The sequence below is a fragment of the Phasianus colchicus genome, chromosome 8, assembly GCF_987193195.1.
Source record: "Phasianus colchicus chromosome 8, bPhaCol1.hap1.1, whole genome shotgun sequence".
Taxonomy (NCBI): domain Eukaryota; kingdom Metazoa; phylum Chordata; class Aves; order Galliformes; family Phasianidae; genus Phasianus; species Phasianus colchicus.
In genome coordinates, this window is record NC_143443.1 from 23,865,705 (window position 1) to 23,882,845 (window position 17,141).

General features: G+C 47.2%; 1 protein-coding gene across 3 annotated transcripts in view; it reads left to right on the forward strand.

The window, feature by feature from the left end:
- Positions 1-294: 294 nt before the first annotated feature.
- CNNM2 (cyclin and CBS domain divalent metal cation transport mediator 2) overlaps positions 295-17,141 on the forward strand; it is a 102,697-nt gene continuing 85,850 nt past the window's right edge. For all 3 annotated transcript variants that reach the window (XM_031597553.2, XM_031597554.2, XM_090145436.1), the window contains exon 1: positions 295-1,873. In XM_031597553.2, coding sequence (XP_031453413.1) covers positions 310-1,873 — 1,564 coding nt within the window. In that variant the 5' untranslated portion in view covers positions 295-309. The remainder of the gene's footprint in view (positions 1,874-17,141) is intronic.

Sequence of the window (17,141 nt, forward strand, 5' to 3'; positions counted from 1 at the left end):
CCGGCGGCGGAGGGCCGGGCCGATGGCCACGCCCCCCTGGCCGCTCGCGGACGGCGATTGGCCGAGCGCGGCCGAGGCCCCGCCCCCCGCGCGGCGGGCGGGGAGGGGCGGGCGGGGCAGCGGCTTGAGGCGGCTCTCGGCTCGGCCCGGCCCGGCAGTCGCCGCCCGTCGGGTCCCGCGGGCAGCCGTGCCCGCCGCCTCGCCCGCCGCCACCGCGCCCGCCGCCGCCACCGCCGCCGGGGGACCGGGGCACGCCGCAGGCGCCGAGCGGCGATGCGGGGCCGCGGCGGCGCCGAGCCCTGACTAAAGATGGCCGCGCTGCCCGGTGGGAACATGGCGGGGGGCGGCCGGGGGGCGCGGGTGGAGCTGCTGCTGCTGCTGCTGCTCGCCGCCTGCCTCGGCCGGCCCCCGGCCAACGCCGCCGCCGTCGCGCCGCCCGCCGCCTCCGTCCCGTCGGCGGAGGAGACGGTGATCATCGGCCTGCGGCTGGAGGACACGGACGACGTCTCCTTCATGGAGGGGGGAGCGCTGCGGGTGAGCGAGCGGACGCGGGTGAAGCTGCGGGTCTACGGGCAGAACATCAACAACGAGACGTGGTCGCGCATCGCCTTCACGGAGCACGAGCGGCGGCGGGGCGGGCGGGCGGCGGCGGGGGCGGCGGGGCGCGGCGGCGGCGGAGGCGGCGGCGGTTCGGCGGGAGGCGGCGGCGGAGCCCCGCAGCGCTGCGGCATCCGCACGTCGGACATCATCATCCTGCCGCACATCGTGCTCAACCGCCGCACCTCCGGCATCATCGAGATCGAGATCAAGCCCCTGCGCAAGACGGAGAAGAGCAAGTCCTACTACCTGTGCACCTCCGTCTCCGCCGCCGCGCTGGGGCCCGGGGCCGCCGGGAGGATGGTGGACGCCGAGGGGCGGGACGGGCCGCCGCCGTGGGGCGAGACCACCTGGATCTACCACGACGGAGAGGACACCAAGATGATCGTGGGCGAGGAGAAGAAGTTCCTGCTGCCCTTCTGGCTGCAGGTGATCTTCATCTCGCTGCTGCTCTGCCTCTCGGGCATGTTCAGCGGCCTCAACCTGGGCCTGATGGCCCTGGACCCCATGGAGCTGCGCATCGTGCAGAACTGCGGCACCGACAAGGAGAAGAACTACGCCAAGCGCATCGAGCCCGTGCGCCGCCAGGGCAACTACCTGCTGTGCTCCCTCCTGCTGGGCAACGTCCTGGTCAACACCACGCTGACCATCCTGCTGGACGACATCGCTGGCTCTGGGCTGGTGGCCGTGGTGGTCTCCACCATCGGTATCGTCATCTTCGGCGAGATCGTGCCGCAGGCCATTTGCTCTCGGCACGGCCTGGCCGTGGGCGCCAACACCATCTTCCTCACCAAGTTTTTCATGATGATGACCTTCCCGGCCTCCTACCCGGTCAGCAAGCTGCTGGACTGCGTGCTGGGCCAGGAGATCGGTACGGTCTACAACCGTGAGAAGTTGCTGGAGATGCTGCGGGTCACCGACCCTTATAATGACCTGGTCAAGGAGGAGCTCAACATCATACAGGGAGCCCTGGAGCTGCGCACCAAGACGGTGGAGGACGTGATGACTCCGCTCCGAGACTGCTTCATGATTGCCGCTGAGGCTGTGCTGGACTTCAACACCATGTCTGAGATCATGGAGAGCGGCTACACCCGCATCCCCGTTTTTGAGGGTGACCGTTCCAACATCGTGGACCTGCTCTTTGTCAAGGACCTGGCTTTTGTGGACCCTGACGACTGCACTCTGCTCAAGACCATCACCCGCTTCTACAACCACCCGCTGCACTTTGTCTTCAACGACACCAAGCTCGACGCCATGCTGGAGGAGTTCAAGAAAGGTAGGCTCACGGCGGGGCAGGAGGTGTGGGTGCTGCGGGGAGCTCAGAGGTGCGCGGGGGGCAGTGAGAGGCCGCTCTTCTGGCACCAGCCAGCTTCCTGCGCCAGAAAGCTGATCTGGGGCTGGTAGATGGTATGTGCCCCCTGCCTCTTTTCCCCACTCCTGGGATGTGTGTGTGGGCGCTGTGCCAGGCATGTTTTTTTTTTTTTTTTCCACTCATCTGCCCATCGTGGCGGGAACTGCTGACGTGAATCTGCAGCCGTTGCTTGGCCGCATCTCTCCATGCTTTTTCAGCTGACCAGGCAGGAGGAGCAGGTGGGCTGCTGGTGCAGGGTCGCTCCTCTCCTTCCTGCTCAGCGTGCACACGTGCTGAGATAAACATGGCATTCCCACTTCATTCATAGGCTCGGCTGGCTGCCTTCAGCCCTGCGGTTGTGTTCCTGTTATGGTGATTGATGCTTTGATCCGGTGACTCAGGCAGTGTCGGGGCTTTGCAGTGTGTTTGAGTGCACCTGTTTGTGTTGCATTTTGGCTCATGGGCTTTCTTACCTAGGCTGTCCCTTGCCCTGAGGACCACACTCAACTGGGCAAAGAAATGCCTTTCTGCGTCTTTGGTGTAGCATCTGTATTTGTAGCTTCATGATAGGGTCAAGTATTTCCATTCTAATTGCAGTGAGTGTTGGCTTGGCAGATGTCTTAATTGTCATGAAGTTTTGCTTATGAGAAAATATTAAAAAAAAAAAACACTTTTTCTCCCCTGTTTGGAATCTGCACCTCTCTGCAAGCCAAAAAGCAATTCAGGTTGTAAAAGAAAAAGCGCTTGAAAACAAATGGGGAGATTTGAAACAGATGGGATGTCTGCAGACTCCCATGCTGGATGATGGGAGGTGAGGTGAGCTCAGAGCATTACACTTTTGAGCAGCTTGGTTCTGGGGAGATGATCCAAATCGCTGCATTGGCACAGCAAGATGAATGGGAAATATCTGAATTTGCCTTGTATCACACTCAGGAGTTACCTGGAAAAGAGCTCAGTACGTTTGGTAGATGGTCTTTCTAGTTGACAAATTTCAACGTCCACCTATGTTTCCAGGTGCTGTTTGGCCCGTGCACTGTGCTGTGACAGCATGGTGTTTGGTCTGTTCCTTCCTTCTTAACTCAGGGTGGCGGATTTCAGGGTTATGCCGTCAGTTTCCTCTTTTTCCTCTCACTTTCACAGATGGAAGGCAAATGTACTGCAGTTCTGTTTACCTCCTTCTGCCTCAGTCTAATGGTGGGGAAATGATACTCTGCATCAGAACTGTTGAGCTGGAGAGCCTCTCCTGTGGTTTCAGTGCTGCAGGATCTGCAGCTGGGATCTGGGAACCTCAGTTATGTCACCTAACTGCTGGCTGGTGAAGCGGATTTTGCTGTGTGTGCTGTCATGGTGTTTGTTCCCCTCCATTATTCCAACTCTACACAGCACGATGTGGTTCTTAGCCTGTAGCCAGACTTAGTGTGTCTGAAGAAATGAATGTTACACGGATTGCTTTATTCCCTGATTGAGGGAGGTGAAGTACTCCTGTGTGTTAGAGTCCTTTTATTTAATAGCTGGGAGAACCAGGTAAGCATTTCAGTCCTGGAGTTGTTGCAGAGCCAGATATGCCTCCTTTTAGGTTCTGAAATTTGTGCTTAAAACAGGCTTTGTAATTCCCCTGGGCTGCTGGGAGCTACAGACCAGAGGATGACTGATAGTCAGACAACTTCCCTTGCTGCACCAGGACACTTCCCAGCAGCACAGGTTTAGGACAGCTTACCAATGCGTGTGCCATCCTGCGTTCTGTAGTGGTGGTTTAATTCAGGGTACTTCAATCCTACCCAGCATTTACTCCCCAACAGCCATGCTGGTGGGTCTGCATCGACAAGCCCTGGGGTTAGGATGAGCTCTGTCTTAACTGGTTTCTCTTTAAACAAGCAGATACGGTGGAAATAAATGGCTTCCTTTGTCCTTTGAAATGAATGTAAATAACTGATAGCTTGCTTGATCTGGCATAGCGCAGTGTCTTTTGCAAGAGTTCTTCAAACTTTCTTCTTCAGAGCAACCTTGCCAAATTCCCGTGAGAATGTACAAATTAAGGGTGAGAATCAAATTGCACGTTGCTCTCTGGTACAGCGTTGAAAATAAATAAGCTTACAGTTCTTAATCACCCTTTTCCCACCACACTGACCTTCCACTGCCTGCTTCAAAGCCCTGGGTGCTGCCTGAGGGCCTTCACTGCTTGTCAGTGTGGCAGGCAGCTCGTGGGATGGTGCTGCTGTCACTGAAATGCTTCAGTCAGATGAAGGGAAGAGGCTTTTCTTAAAGAAGTTTGGAAATGAGCTGAGCGGGTGGGGTTATGAAGAGTACTTTTGGGGCAGGAACAAAATATTTTTAACCCAAACATAGGATGGAGGCTCACGAGGAGGAGGTGAAGAGCCAAGCACGGCAGGATAGATGTCCTTACACTGTTGTGGAGGATGGAGCTGCTAATTCTGTATTTGTCCTGGTGCTTGGGCAGGCTGGGGGGAGGGTTTGGTGGTGAGCCTGTTCTTCGTGTTCTTTGCCCACAACTGCAAAATGAATATATGTTTTACTTCTATGCTGCCAGGCAAGAAACTTAATTTTGAGAGAGCCACCGCACATTCCCATTCCCTTGCTGCTCTAATCTCTTGAAGTATGAATAAACATGACTTCTGAGGCAGTCTGCAGAAATGCTTTTCTTCTAGAAAGCATTGTTTATTTTAAAATAAATAAAAAGCTGTTGAAAGTGGAGCAGTTTTCTATTCCTGTTGACAGACCTCAAACCCTTACCAGCACTGCCAAGTCCATCTGCCAGCGAGCTGTGCAGGCTGGGTGTACTGCTCGAATCCGAGCCATTCAGCTCCAGTTTAATACAAGGAGGTACAAGGTACCCTTCACCTTAGGCAAGGGCATGCAGTGAGCAAAGTCAGGCAGTTCAAAGATGTGTCTCATTGGTCTGCCATCGTTTCCAGGATCAGTTAGCACCCAGCTCCTAAGGTTCAGCAAGGAGTGTCTGAACAACGGAGTCATTTTTGGAAAGAAGCTATGGGCTATCTGCACTGCTCTCTTGCCCCTGCTGATCGGTGTCTGGGCTACTTTTCCCTTTTGTCAGTTTTCCTAGGGCTCTGTTCAAATGCTCGCTGGCACTTGCTCGTAGTGTTTTTCACTGGCAGATCTCTGCGTGTGTGAGCCCAAATCCAAAGCGTTCTATTTCTAGCTCCCTGCATGCCACAGCTACAAGAATTCAGCTTGAAAAGCCCTGTGTTGTAATACTAATATTTTAAGATTGGCCCACTTTCTACGAGCCATTGTACAGCTGCTCTCCTGGTGTCCTGGGCAGCTTCAACGTGCAGCAGTTTCTCAGCCGTGCTCCTCCTTATCTGTCCTTGCAGACATGGGGACTTGGAGCCATATGTTTTGATTTCATTTATCTGCCTCTGCTATTAGGTTATAATAAAAGATCAGAGTTAATAACCTATTACAAAGAAGTCGTGGTGACTGTGCAGCAGTTCTGAGCTCTTATTTTCTGAATCACATGGCAGCCTTGAGGAAATTCCTAGATTCCTTATTAAAATTATTACCAACTGGACCATAAAAGATTTTTCTTCCCTAAAACCTTGTCAGATTTACTTGATCATCTTTTCTTCATGCTCTGTTGATCTTGTATCATCTGTTTTTTTAATAGTGTGCATCTTTAGTGTGAATGTAGGACCTTGTCTGCTTCTTTTCCAGTTCCTACCCTGCTCGCAGGAAAGCCACAGGAACCAGAAGTATAAAACCCTTACCTTTAATGGGAACAGAGGGGAATGCCCAGACATATTTACTCCTCTTTTGAGTACACAGGTGATCATTTTGGCAGCAGGTAAGACAGTGAGCGGTTAGTAGCCCACAGACCCAAAGCTCAGCATTGCTGCTGTTCTGATCTGAGTTCTTTCTGCTGAAGGTTGCTTACCTTTCTGGTACTAGTTGAACCCACATTTTTAGGTGGCTGCTTTCCTGGTCCCTTTCAGCTTTTATGGATTTCCATCCTGATGAGTCCAGGCATCCCATAAGTGCCTGTGGTTTATTATGATGCATAAGTAATCTGTATGTCACAGATCTGAATTGTTTTCTTCCTCATCTAACAGGCTGTCTGTCCCTGAAGCTGTTTCTCTGTTTAGGGCTATGACTGCAGCATTACCAGAAGAAGAAAGTTCATAAATCCCTTCTGGAATTATCTAAGATATGTAAAACACCTTCTTGGAAAACAGTGTTGTTTTCAAGTTTGCTTGGCTAATAAAAGGCATCTCCCCCAATCCTTCTGGGAAAATTCACATAAAGGGAAGGGCATGAGGTCAGCATGGAGACTTCATGTGTGAAGAGGACAGGGGAGCGATAGGTGGGACGGAATTTGCCCACCAAGATCCAGAAGACTTAGCCTGATGCACCTGCAGATTTCTTCCCTGAACAGAAAATTGCATGTGGGGGTGGAGGCTGCCTTGTGACAGAGGCTTCCTGGCTTCCTGACATGTGGCACCCACAGGGTCAGAGCTGCCAGGAGCTCTGCTGCCCTTGCAGAACGCTGGGGATTTGTGCCTGCGGTGCTGGCAGGGGCAGATGTGGGCTGCTGCAGGCGGCCCTCCTGCTGGCATGTGGAGAGGGAGGTGTCGAGGGGATGTATCTGAGAACAGCTCCAGCTCTTCTCTGAGAACAGTTCCACCTCCTCTCAGGGTCCTGGCTGCTACACTTTGTTAGAGCCCAAGAGAAGAAGTGCTGTAGAGGTTTGAATCTGACATTTGTGCTGGGAATGATTCTTGATTGCTTTCTAACTGATTGTTAAGATCTCTTGTTGTTCAGCAGAGACGAGGTGATGCTGTTTTCTCCACAATGTTTGCCAAGTTAGCAAACTCCTGTCTACTCTGAAGCTGATTCCACAAGTGAACCAGGTTCCATTCTGCTTTCTCTTTGTCTGTAAATGTTATCTGTCACAGGCAGAGTTGTGAACTTCAGCCCTGTCAGCATAGGTAGCAGCATTTAATGTCCAATTTTGAAGCAGAATGGAAAGGAAGGGGAAAACAGCAACTTCTGAGTAAATTCGGTAGTGCAGCAAAATGGTCAGGTAGTGCAACCGTCTCTCACCATCAGGCTGTGATTCAGGAACTTCTGAAACCAAATACATTGTCTTTAATAAATTGCCTACAGGTTTGCTCCTTTCTGCAAGTGCATCTAATCTAAGTGGAAGCTTTGTCAGCCTTTGTGTGTAGGTGAACGGTAACAGTGTGATATCTTCTATCAGTTGCTTTGTAACACGAGTGGGAGAAGGAGATGGATCTGAAGGTTGCATTGCTGATTGTGATCTCTGGAAAATGCTAAACTAGGAACGAAGTGCTATTGTGGTTTTGCTGTTCAGTCAAAGGTAGGAAATACTAGAATGGAAGATATCTGTACAACTTTTATTTGACACTGTAGTATTATAGAATAGCTTGAGTTGGAATGGACCTTGAAGATCATCCAGTTCCAACCACCCTGCTGTGGGCAAGTTTGCCTTCCACTAGATCAGGCTGCTCAGGGCTCGGTATGTAAGCATCATAATGCAGTTTTTAATTATGTGATTATTGTCTATTCTAGATCTCTGGGTAGCCATGTGATGGAAGAAGGGAACCTGAGATACTCTTCTCAGCCTCTTCAGTGCTCTGTGCCAAAGCAAATGTTTGGGACAAAATTGTCAGTTGTTTAACCTAATGTAGTAATATAATGAAACCTCCCCCCCCCCTTTTTTTTTTAATTTAATGTATAAAATCCATTCTGACACGCAAATATTGAGTCATTCGTAATTGCAGGAGTGGCAAAGCCATCCAAAGGCAGTTTTCCTTTTGGCACACTGTAGTACTGCTCAAGCTGGAAAGGAGGAAGATGGCCAGCTCACATCTCATAGACATTCAGTGCCCCAGTCCCCTTCTCTGTTGAAGGAATCAAACACTGTAGTGCTTGGGATTATGAGCAAGGTTTTTAGGTCACTTATCTTGGAGCATCACCGACACTCAACTGGAGAGAGGAGTAGTGTCAAATTTTGTCTTGCTCACTTAAAGAGCAGACATAAAAAAAGAGGAGTGAAGATCTGGAGAACTTGAAGACCTTTCCAGGCACATTGTAGTGTATACTCAATATCAAGAGTCATAAGTCAGTTTTACAGCTGCTTAAGCATCATAAACTGGCCTAGAATGAAGGGAGTGGCTGAGCAGTGTATTGAATGGGTCTGTATCTCATTCTGCATTACTTTTTCCATTAATACTTAAGAACGACTCTCATTTTTATTACCTTATGTGCCTCTGTAGAGCTGTGGTGCATTTGCCAGTCTGGGTAAACCAATTGCACTTCTGATACCAAGTCCTTTACAGTTTGATTCATGGAGCTTATAAAATGCAGACTCAAAACAGACTCCTCTGAACCATACCCTGATGAGTGTGCCCTGACACTCTACGTAACTTGACAGGATCCTAAAATATAGCCTAGCAGTTACATATGGGAATGCAACTACTTGCTGCTAATGAGCTATGGCACATGGTAAAAAAAACCCAAAAACCTGATCAGCAAGTTGATCCAACCTCAGTGTCCTGCGAAGGTCACAGAGTCCTTTCAAGACCATCCAATGATGGATTTTTGTTTTGCTTTTTCTGTGATTACACTGATGAAGTGAGGTCTGTCAGTAACTTCTGATGGAATCCACCTCTTTCCTTTGGCCTAGGAATCAACATGGCCCAACACCTGCTGGCAGAAGAAGCTCTGCTGGGTCTGGATTAAAACATCATGTTGCAAGGTCAGAGCACAGAGGGTAGAGAGATCCCTTTCTTAGAGCAAAGCCCTCAGTGCTTGGAGAAGAGCTTCATGCTGCATGTGCCTGGTGCAGTGGCTGGATCAGCTTGTCTTTCCATTCCTGGTCTCAGTAGTGTAGAGGCTTTGAGTCTTCCAAACTTGTCTCTTCTCGTTTCTGTCTTCCATTACTCAAAAATGCTCTCTTCTGTTTATGGTTTTGTCTGTACTAACTTTTCACTCTCATGAGTCGTGAGTAGCAGCCCTTGGAGACCTTTGAGCCGTTGTTCTTCTGTTTTGTGTTAAAACTGCCTGACGGCATTGCAAATTTCTGGTAGACAGCCAGTTTTCACTGAACAGAAGAGTGATTTTCAGGATTTGCTACACTTCTGTGTTGTCTATGGGACACTGAAGGGGCTGTTTGTCTTTGGTAGTTGTGTTGGTTTACTGCACAACTTCTAAATGCAAGAGATGGGTGACTGGGTCAGCAGGCATGTTGGAAATTAGGATTCTCACATGAATGTTTGTGCGTTTTTTTGTGATTTAAAGACATGAGTCAATCTTGCTCTTTACCAACTAGTGATGATATCAGCTTGAGAGTTCTAGTAAACAAATTCTAGAAAAGCAACTTGTCTTGTAATTGAGTTGTCTTCAGGTACTCAAAGCCCTAGTCTGGGCAGAAACCTCAGAGCTAAAAGCTTGCGTGAGTGGGACTTGTCTCTTTGCATCAAACAGTATTCCTTGTAAACAAAGTTAGGTACAGTAATTTCAGTTTTTAAATATGAAGCAACAGCCCTTCTCATCAAGGAATTATAATTTGAAGGGTAGAGCAAGTGCGATGCCTGTCAATCTGGGAACTGCAACCTGGTGATTACTGGGGCCTCAAGAGTTATAACTTAATGTGATTCTGCCGCAGTTACTAATTAACCAAGCAAGAGCTTTTCTCTGGCCGACAGAGCTGGGGCCAGGAGATGAGCACATACATTTAGTACAAAAGATCTGTATAGTTTTGTTCTCTGTGATGCTTTCTGTTGGGATTGCACCATCCTCTTGCTGGCAGTCCTAAAGGGATCACGCTTCAAATGAGAGTGATGTTGTAACGCTGTCCCTGCAGGGTGAGCCATGCCGTTGAGACCGGCTTCTCACTCACTCACTTGAGGATCTCCCCTGCAAGAAGCCTGAATGAAAGTTGTTCTTTTATAGTGAGCTTTTATGGTGATACAATCTCTTAAGAGATACGACAGAGCCATCCATGGCTGTTGACCTTTATGGAGTGGAGATGAACGAGGCCTTTTTCCCTACTTGTCCACGGTGATCATGGAGAGCAACAAAACGCTGACTCTGCTTCCAAGTTGGTCACTCTGCTTCCAAGTTGGTCACTCTGCTGCCAGCAAACAGTTTGAAGAAGGATCTTGCCATTTCTGGTTTCCTTCCAGCACTCCACCTCCTGCTTTGGGAGGATCGTCCCGCCTGCCCTTTGCACTGTGGGGTTCAAAGTGCAGCCCTGCTGAGCAGGAGCCTGCAGGCCCCCCTTCTAGGCAGCAGTTATGTGAGGACAGGGGTGAGCGGGTGCCCACTTTTATTGCTTGTGAATTGCTTGTCAGCAATTCTGGTTTCCTACAAAAAAAAAAAAAAAAAAAAGGAAGACAATATTCTGCTGGTGTGAACTTGTTCTTGATAAAAATTTATATCTGGCACCAAGAGTAGGTGTGGCTGTGGGCTTTAGGCAAGCTGCAGGCTTAGTTCTTCCTATCTAGCCTGGGACATCTTTCCATTTGAAGCAAGTACAGTCTTACAGTTACAATTTCTGTACACAGCAAGTGCAGACAGGGGCCCTAATTTAGTACTACAGGGCACCTGGTAAGAAGTTTCAGTTAAATGCTGTTCTAGTGCAGTAGGGCTGAGCTGTGAGTTATCCAGTAACACTGACTTGAACGCCAAGGGACAGCACTAAGCTGGTTTTGCTTCAGGATGGATAAATTGGTGTGATGTGTTTTTGCTGTGCGAATTCATGTTTTTTGCCTGTGCATTACAGATAAGTTGTAGAAAATAAAAGCTGAAAGTAGAAGTTTTTAGTGTTGTGATGGAGTGAGGGTAGTAGGCCCACATTTGATGGAGACTTCTGGAGTAGGTCTTGCTGTCCAACAAGAGAGGAGAGAATTAAGGGATGCCCCACCACAGGGTAGGATAGCTCCCAGTATGGGCTGCTTTACCCTGCTCTATGGCTGTGACTTGGCCTTTGATACGTGCTGGTTCCCAGCCCTCACCAGAATACCTTTTATCTTCTCCTCCATATTCTTGTTTGCCTGCAGCCTTTTGGGGTGCTGAGGGCTCAGCTAAATTCAAGGACTTCACCATCCACACTGGGAGTGGTTTTCTTTTTTCTTCATAGCACAAGCATTTCTCCAACACAACGTGAACAGGATTTCTCTCAGAAAAATCAAAATCCCTTTGAAAATCATTGCTTGCAATGATGGGCTTAAAAACCTCCTTATATTGTATGTATATTGCATGTGACCCTTACAGAGATCATAACAATCTTCAAGTTTTGTTCCTTTTCCATATGATAAAGCCAGCCTCTCTGTCATAATCAGGACCGACAGTTTTGCAGCTCTGTCTGTTCAGCTCAAAAGGCCCGAGGGGGGTTATGATCGCTAATGTGGAACTGCTTTGCCAGTAGCTTACTGGTTTAATCCAGCTCATGTTGTACTGACTGAAGGCTCCCAAGAAAAGCCTGGACACCACAGAGCTGCACAGTTCACCCCATAGGCAGTCTTGGTGGGGGGTGAAGGCTTCTCAACATGGGAATCCCCTGAGGTTAGAGGTAGAGGGAGGCAGCTGAAGCAGTGAAGGAACTTAATTACCTACATAATGGATGCAGTCTCCAAAAACTACAGCAGTCTGTTACTTGAAGCCCGTTGGAGGATGGAATGTGTCAGTGCAGAATTAGGGTGCGCAGCCAATATGCAAGCAAATACAGTAGCATTCTTTTTTCCCTCTTTTTCCAATGCCCCTGGGTTGAAAGGTGGGGCTGAAGGATTCCCCATGCTGCCTGATGCATCACAGGTGGGAATCCCAATCTCTCCTGCTCTCCCTGGGGCCACACCTGCTGCATATAGGGTGAGATGTCTACCTGTTGATGTTTTTCTTGCCTTCCAGAACAGCTATTTTGAATTTGCTAGTTTTTGCTGTGAAGTTTCTCCTTTATGTGTGAGAGGCAAACTGGGGAAGAGAGTGGGGAGGAGGGAAGACGCACATATGTCCGAGTATTGAGGGCACTTTGTTTTCTGACTCCTGGCTTGAAAAGTGGATTTGAGCATATTGCTTGCCTGCTGAATGTGGTAAGAGGCCTTAATATGTTTCTCCTTTGTAAATCATCAATCTCACATCTTCCAGTAAAGGAAAGAATTTGGGAGAACGGCTTCCAAGAGTAATAGCCACCTCAGCCCCATGCAATGCACAGGCTCCAACTCAGAAGTTCCAAGGAAAATATTCAGGGAGAGGAAGCTTGTCTAGCTGTATCTCTGACCATTTCCCAGTGAGTCTACTGGGTTTTGAAGATAGATCGGTATTTTATTTTATTTTTTTATTATTTTAATTTTATTTCTTTCAAATAGATATATAGCCATCCTGGAACCATTAACTATTTGGAATATCTTAATCTAAGAGCCCAGGATTTTCATTTAACAGATGTGGTGGCATTAATGGGTAATGGCTGAACTACTTTATCAGATCGTGTTTGTTTGATGCACAATGGAGCAGGTGATGAGGATGGTTGGAAAAGGTCCACTTACAGAATAAGAGTTTGTGCTGGTTTTACCCGAGATAAGGAGCCGAGCTCTCCATTTTACCAAGATTCAAGGTATTTGCCGTGTTTTTTGTATTCACATTACCCACTTTGATAGTGTGTCAGAGAAGTGCAGGCAAGAACATGTTGCTTTTGAAGGGGAAGTGTTTGGACAAAACTGGGAAATCCAAAAGATCAAATTTTCATATAGGCAGCCATGCCTTGTTTTTGTGCTTCAGTTACTTTGCTTTAGAATGAGAACTATTTTCTCTTCTCTTACACTGGCTTACACAAAACCATTTAGCCGGTACATTTCTCCTTTTCTCCTGTAATTTTAGGTATATAGTATGAGTTTGGTTTGCTCTTCATGTGAGAGGTTTCTTATATTACAGTTGTAACTTTCTGTGGACTGGTAGTCCTGCTAATGAGTCATATTTTTGTTTCTCTTGCCCTGAGGTTATTATCTGTCAATATCTTTATTTAGTGTCATCACTCTATGCAAACTGATGTATAGTACTCTTGGCACACTTTGTTGGCAGAAGGTGAAGAAAGGAGAGACAGGGAGATAGTAGCTACAGGTGAGATGAGGCCATCCACTAAAGGACTGGAGACTGAGTTAAGGTGAATGCCCTAGCAGTTAATGGTTTATTCTGTGTAGTTTATGGATACTAAAATTAGAGCTGTGAAGTTCATTGTTGAATGATTTCTAACCCCTTACTGACCCAGTAGTTTGTGATCTGTTTTTTTTTCTTACTGTGTCAGAGGCACCATTTATCCTTTTTATCCCATGTGTCTTTTGTTTTCAGACAGCTTTAAAGTAACGTTCAGTTTATGATTGATTGTGCACTAAATGTTTTTCTGTTTTTGCTGGGCTGAAAACCCAGTAGGCAAGCGTTTAAGTGGCAGGACTGTTGTTATTGCTTAAATTCCCACTCTTGTGTGATATAGAATCATAAAATCGTTTGCGTTGGAAGGGTCCCTTAAAAGCCACCTTGTCCAACTCCCCTGTAATAAAGAGGCACACCTGCAGCTCCATCAGGTTGCTCACAGCAAGGGAGATATACAAGTAGCTCTCCTTTCTGAGAGATGACAAGGTGTTGACTAAAGTAAAACAAAAAAACTTGGCTCCATCATGAGAGAGGAAGTCTCAAGCTTTCCTCTTGTGTTGGCTGGAAAGCTGGACAGGTTTGTTTCTCTTGGGAATAATAGAATTGGTGCTTGTATTTGCTGTATTTTCAAGAGGGTTTTGAACCATCTGGGTGAGGGGTGCAGTGACATAGGTTCAGGCCTGGTTTCACTGCTGGTGAAACTTGATCTGAAAGGAGTGGCTGAATTGGGCTTTTCCCCTTATTTCTACATATGCTGTTGTGACACGGGGAATAACAGTAAGTGCATCATGTGCAAGATATGCCCTCTTGATGGCTCAGCCCTGCTCTGTGGTTGTGCAGGCTCACTCTCCTATATGGCACACTCCTGCTTTCTCTGGGTGCGCTGGCTGACTGGATTCTGCAGCTTGAGTGATGGCATGGTGGGCTGTGACCATGTTGTTCTGTCTACCTCCATCCTGATTCTTTGCTGTTTTGTAACGTCGAACGAAGGAATATGAGGGGAAGCTGAGAATTTTGTTTGTTCCATTCTGAAAATGGATGTCACTGGAACACTGGTGAAGGCCTGATCTATTTCCTCTTCCTTCTCCAGTGGTTAGGCCTGGGAGGGAAGAGGTGGACAGGGCCTCACTCCTCCTCCTTCCCTTGGTTAGCTGAAATGAGGGATGAGTGATTCGTGTCTGCGAATTCAGAAATCTCAATGGCAAAGTCACGGACAGAAGTAATAGAAGTAGCTTTCTGTTTTTAGAGAAAATGTACGTTTTCTTGGTTTTGAATCCCTTTGTGTTGCAGCAGGGCGATGAAGGCTGTGATGGTGGGTGTAGGTAGGGCAGCCCCAGAAGGACATGCAAGGACGTGATGGAGTGTTGCAACCTCAGAACTGTTAACCTTTACAAGCTGCATGGGGTGGATGTGTCATTGCCTTTTCCCCATACATACCAAGCTAATGGCTTTCTGCCTCAGAGATGGCGAAGGGTTGTTAAACCTGTTTGACTTCGAGTCAGTCATTCTGGGGATTCTCCTTGTCCACTTGTGTGAGGGTCAGGAGCTACAAAAGCCCATTCTTCTTGTGCCTGAGGTCCTTTCTGCAGGACATGCTCTTAAGGCAAAAGCTTTTGTACTGGTTGGTAAAGGTGGTTAAGCTGTAGTGAGTGCTTACAAGGACTGGCAGATTGTCCCTCCAGGGTTAGATAAGGAAGCTACAGTGCTTATGGGGAAATCTGCAGCCCAGTGTAACAAGCCAGTGACTCCTCACAATAGGGGTGTGCTTGAGAATGGTGTTCAAAGATATTATTAGAGAAGAAATTGCACATTGAGCTAGGTTTGCAGTTTGTGATTTAAATCTACATACAAAGGTTACTGCTGTTTGATGTACGCATTTAAAACAATCAAACTTAGCAATTCTTGAAGACGTCAGTCACGTGCTTCTTAATTTCTGTGTGAGAGCAAACTGGTTTTAACGTGCGTAACTGACTGTGGTAGTGTCCGTCACAGTGCTATCATGTGCACACAGATGTGTCTTGACAGCAGTCATGTCTTGAGAGATGGCACGTTTTTAGCGGGTGACAATAATGCTGAACAAAGCCGTTAGCACGTATGGTGTGCTTATGGTCTTTTCTCTTTCAGATATTGCAGCCTCCTACAAAATGGTTGAGACAAGGCTGAGTATGGGGGTGGATGGGAGGAATCCAGAAACTCTGAAATGGGGGGAAAGTGTTGTTATTCAGTGCGTGGGGGAAGGTTAAAGCATAGAATGCAGAAAATAAAAGCTATGACAGAAAAGTAGGGAAAGAATAGGCGTTAAAGCTACTGATTAGAATAACTGCTGAAGTATGTGACCCTTCTCTGCTGCTCTTGTCACAGCCAGCATGCTCCTGATTTGCTGGTAAAGCTTCCATGCCCTTCTGGTGTGTCTCAGTGGTCCATAGTCACTAAAACAGGTGCCACATAGGCAAATGAGCTTTCCTCTTACTGCTCCACTGAAGGATGTGACTCATTGCTGAACTGGTGGTTCATTTAGCAGAGCAGTTGAACTAAGTGTGGAACTTGTCAGGGTTTCCAACGATAACTATTTCCTTTGGATATTTCTTGCGCTATGGAGACAGCAAGTAAGATTTTGACTGTGGGCACTGGCCTGTTACAAATTGAATCGGAGATGTAAATGTGATTTATGTGAGCCTCAATACAGGTAGCTGCCTGGTAGTAAAGTTCTGCTAGTTTCAAACCTAAAGAAAAATACTAATTTGATCCCTTAATCTGTCAGCTCATTCTTTGCTCCTGTTTTCTGTTTGGGTGTTGTAGTTTTGGCATGTTTTTGGACAGGGGACTGGGAAAACTAGCAAACGTTTTTCAAACAAAAGATAGTTGTCTTTGTGGCTGGGAGGGCTGATTTGGACTTGCTCTGTATTTTTTTTTTTGTTTGGAAAACTGAAGTTCTTAGAAGTTAGATGGCCTTGGCTTTCTTTGTTCTCTTCTGTCTCAGACATCTGTATCAGCTCTCTCCCCGAGCTCTTTATCTTGCTTGGCTTTTCTGTGGATGCCTGGAGGCCTTGGCTCACATTCTCAAGAGTGTCCACTGGTTCAAGAAGCCATCACTGCTATCAAATTACCTTGACAGCTGTTGTCCCATTTCATATTTGCCATTCCCTCCCCCTGGCTCCCTTGTGATTTTTGGCAGAAACTGTGGCTATTGAGCAATAGAACTTGGATCTGTGAATCCTGTTGCTGGTGGGAAAATGAGATGAGAGCATACTAGTTAATGCCTTGCAACTTGACTTCTTGCTGATATATAATCAGTAGCATCTTTGTTTAAAAACAAAACCTACCACTAGCTACTCTGTTTGTGGTTCAAGTGGATGGTTCATTTACTGTTCATCTCGAGTTGTGTGGTAGGTGCAGGTCTCCTGTAACAGCGCACTCTGCATAACGATATATACGACCAGACAAGCTCTTGATCCGAAGCCCTTGACAAATTCCTGTGCCTAAGGACTGCAAAAACAGCTATAATGCTCATTTTAATGAGTATTCCTACAAAAGTAATCCATAATGACACTGTTCACTTTTGTCCTTGTGTTTGTTTTGTTTCCTGGATTAGTTTACCCTAGGATAGAGCTCATGTAGTGCCTTTTAGTGGACATTAAAGGTGATCCTACAACAAATGATTGGTCTTGCTTGGATTCAAATTAACAAAATGAAGAGTTGGTGTATAGGGGTTCGTCTTTTGAGTTTGTTTGGGGTTTTCATTATCTTTTTCTTCTCTGAAATCCTCTCCTTCTGAAGATGCCTTGTGTTTCCTCTGCCAGTTTGAGAAGTTGGCTGATGCTTGGCACTCTCTAATCTCTACTGATCATTTCTCTTGTTCTTGTTGGAACACGTCAGCAACTAAGTTTTTTGTGTAAGATACTGGGAAAATTAGGGAGGAAGGAAGGAGCAGGTCTTAATTGGAAAGATGACTGACAGAAAACGATTAAGGCATGCAGAACACTCGGTTCCAAGGAACGCGTATAGGAAAAGCAAATTAAAAAATTCTTTTGCTTTCAACATGCATGAT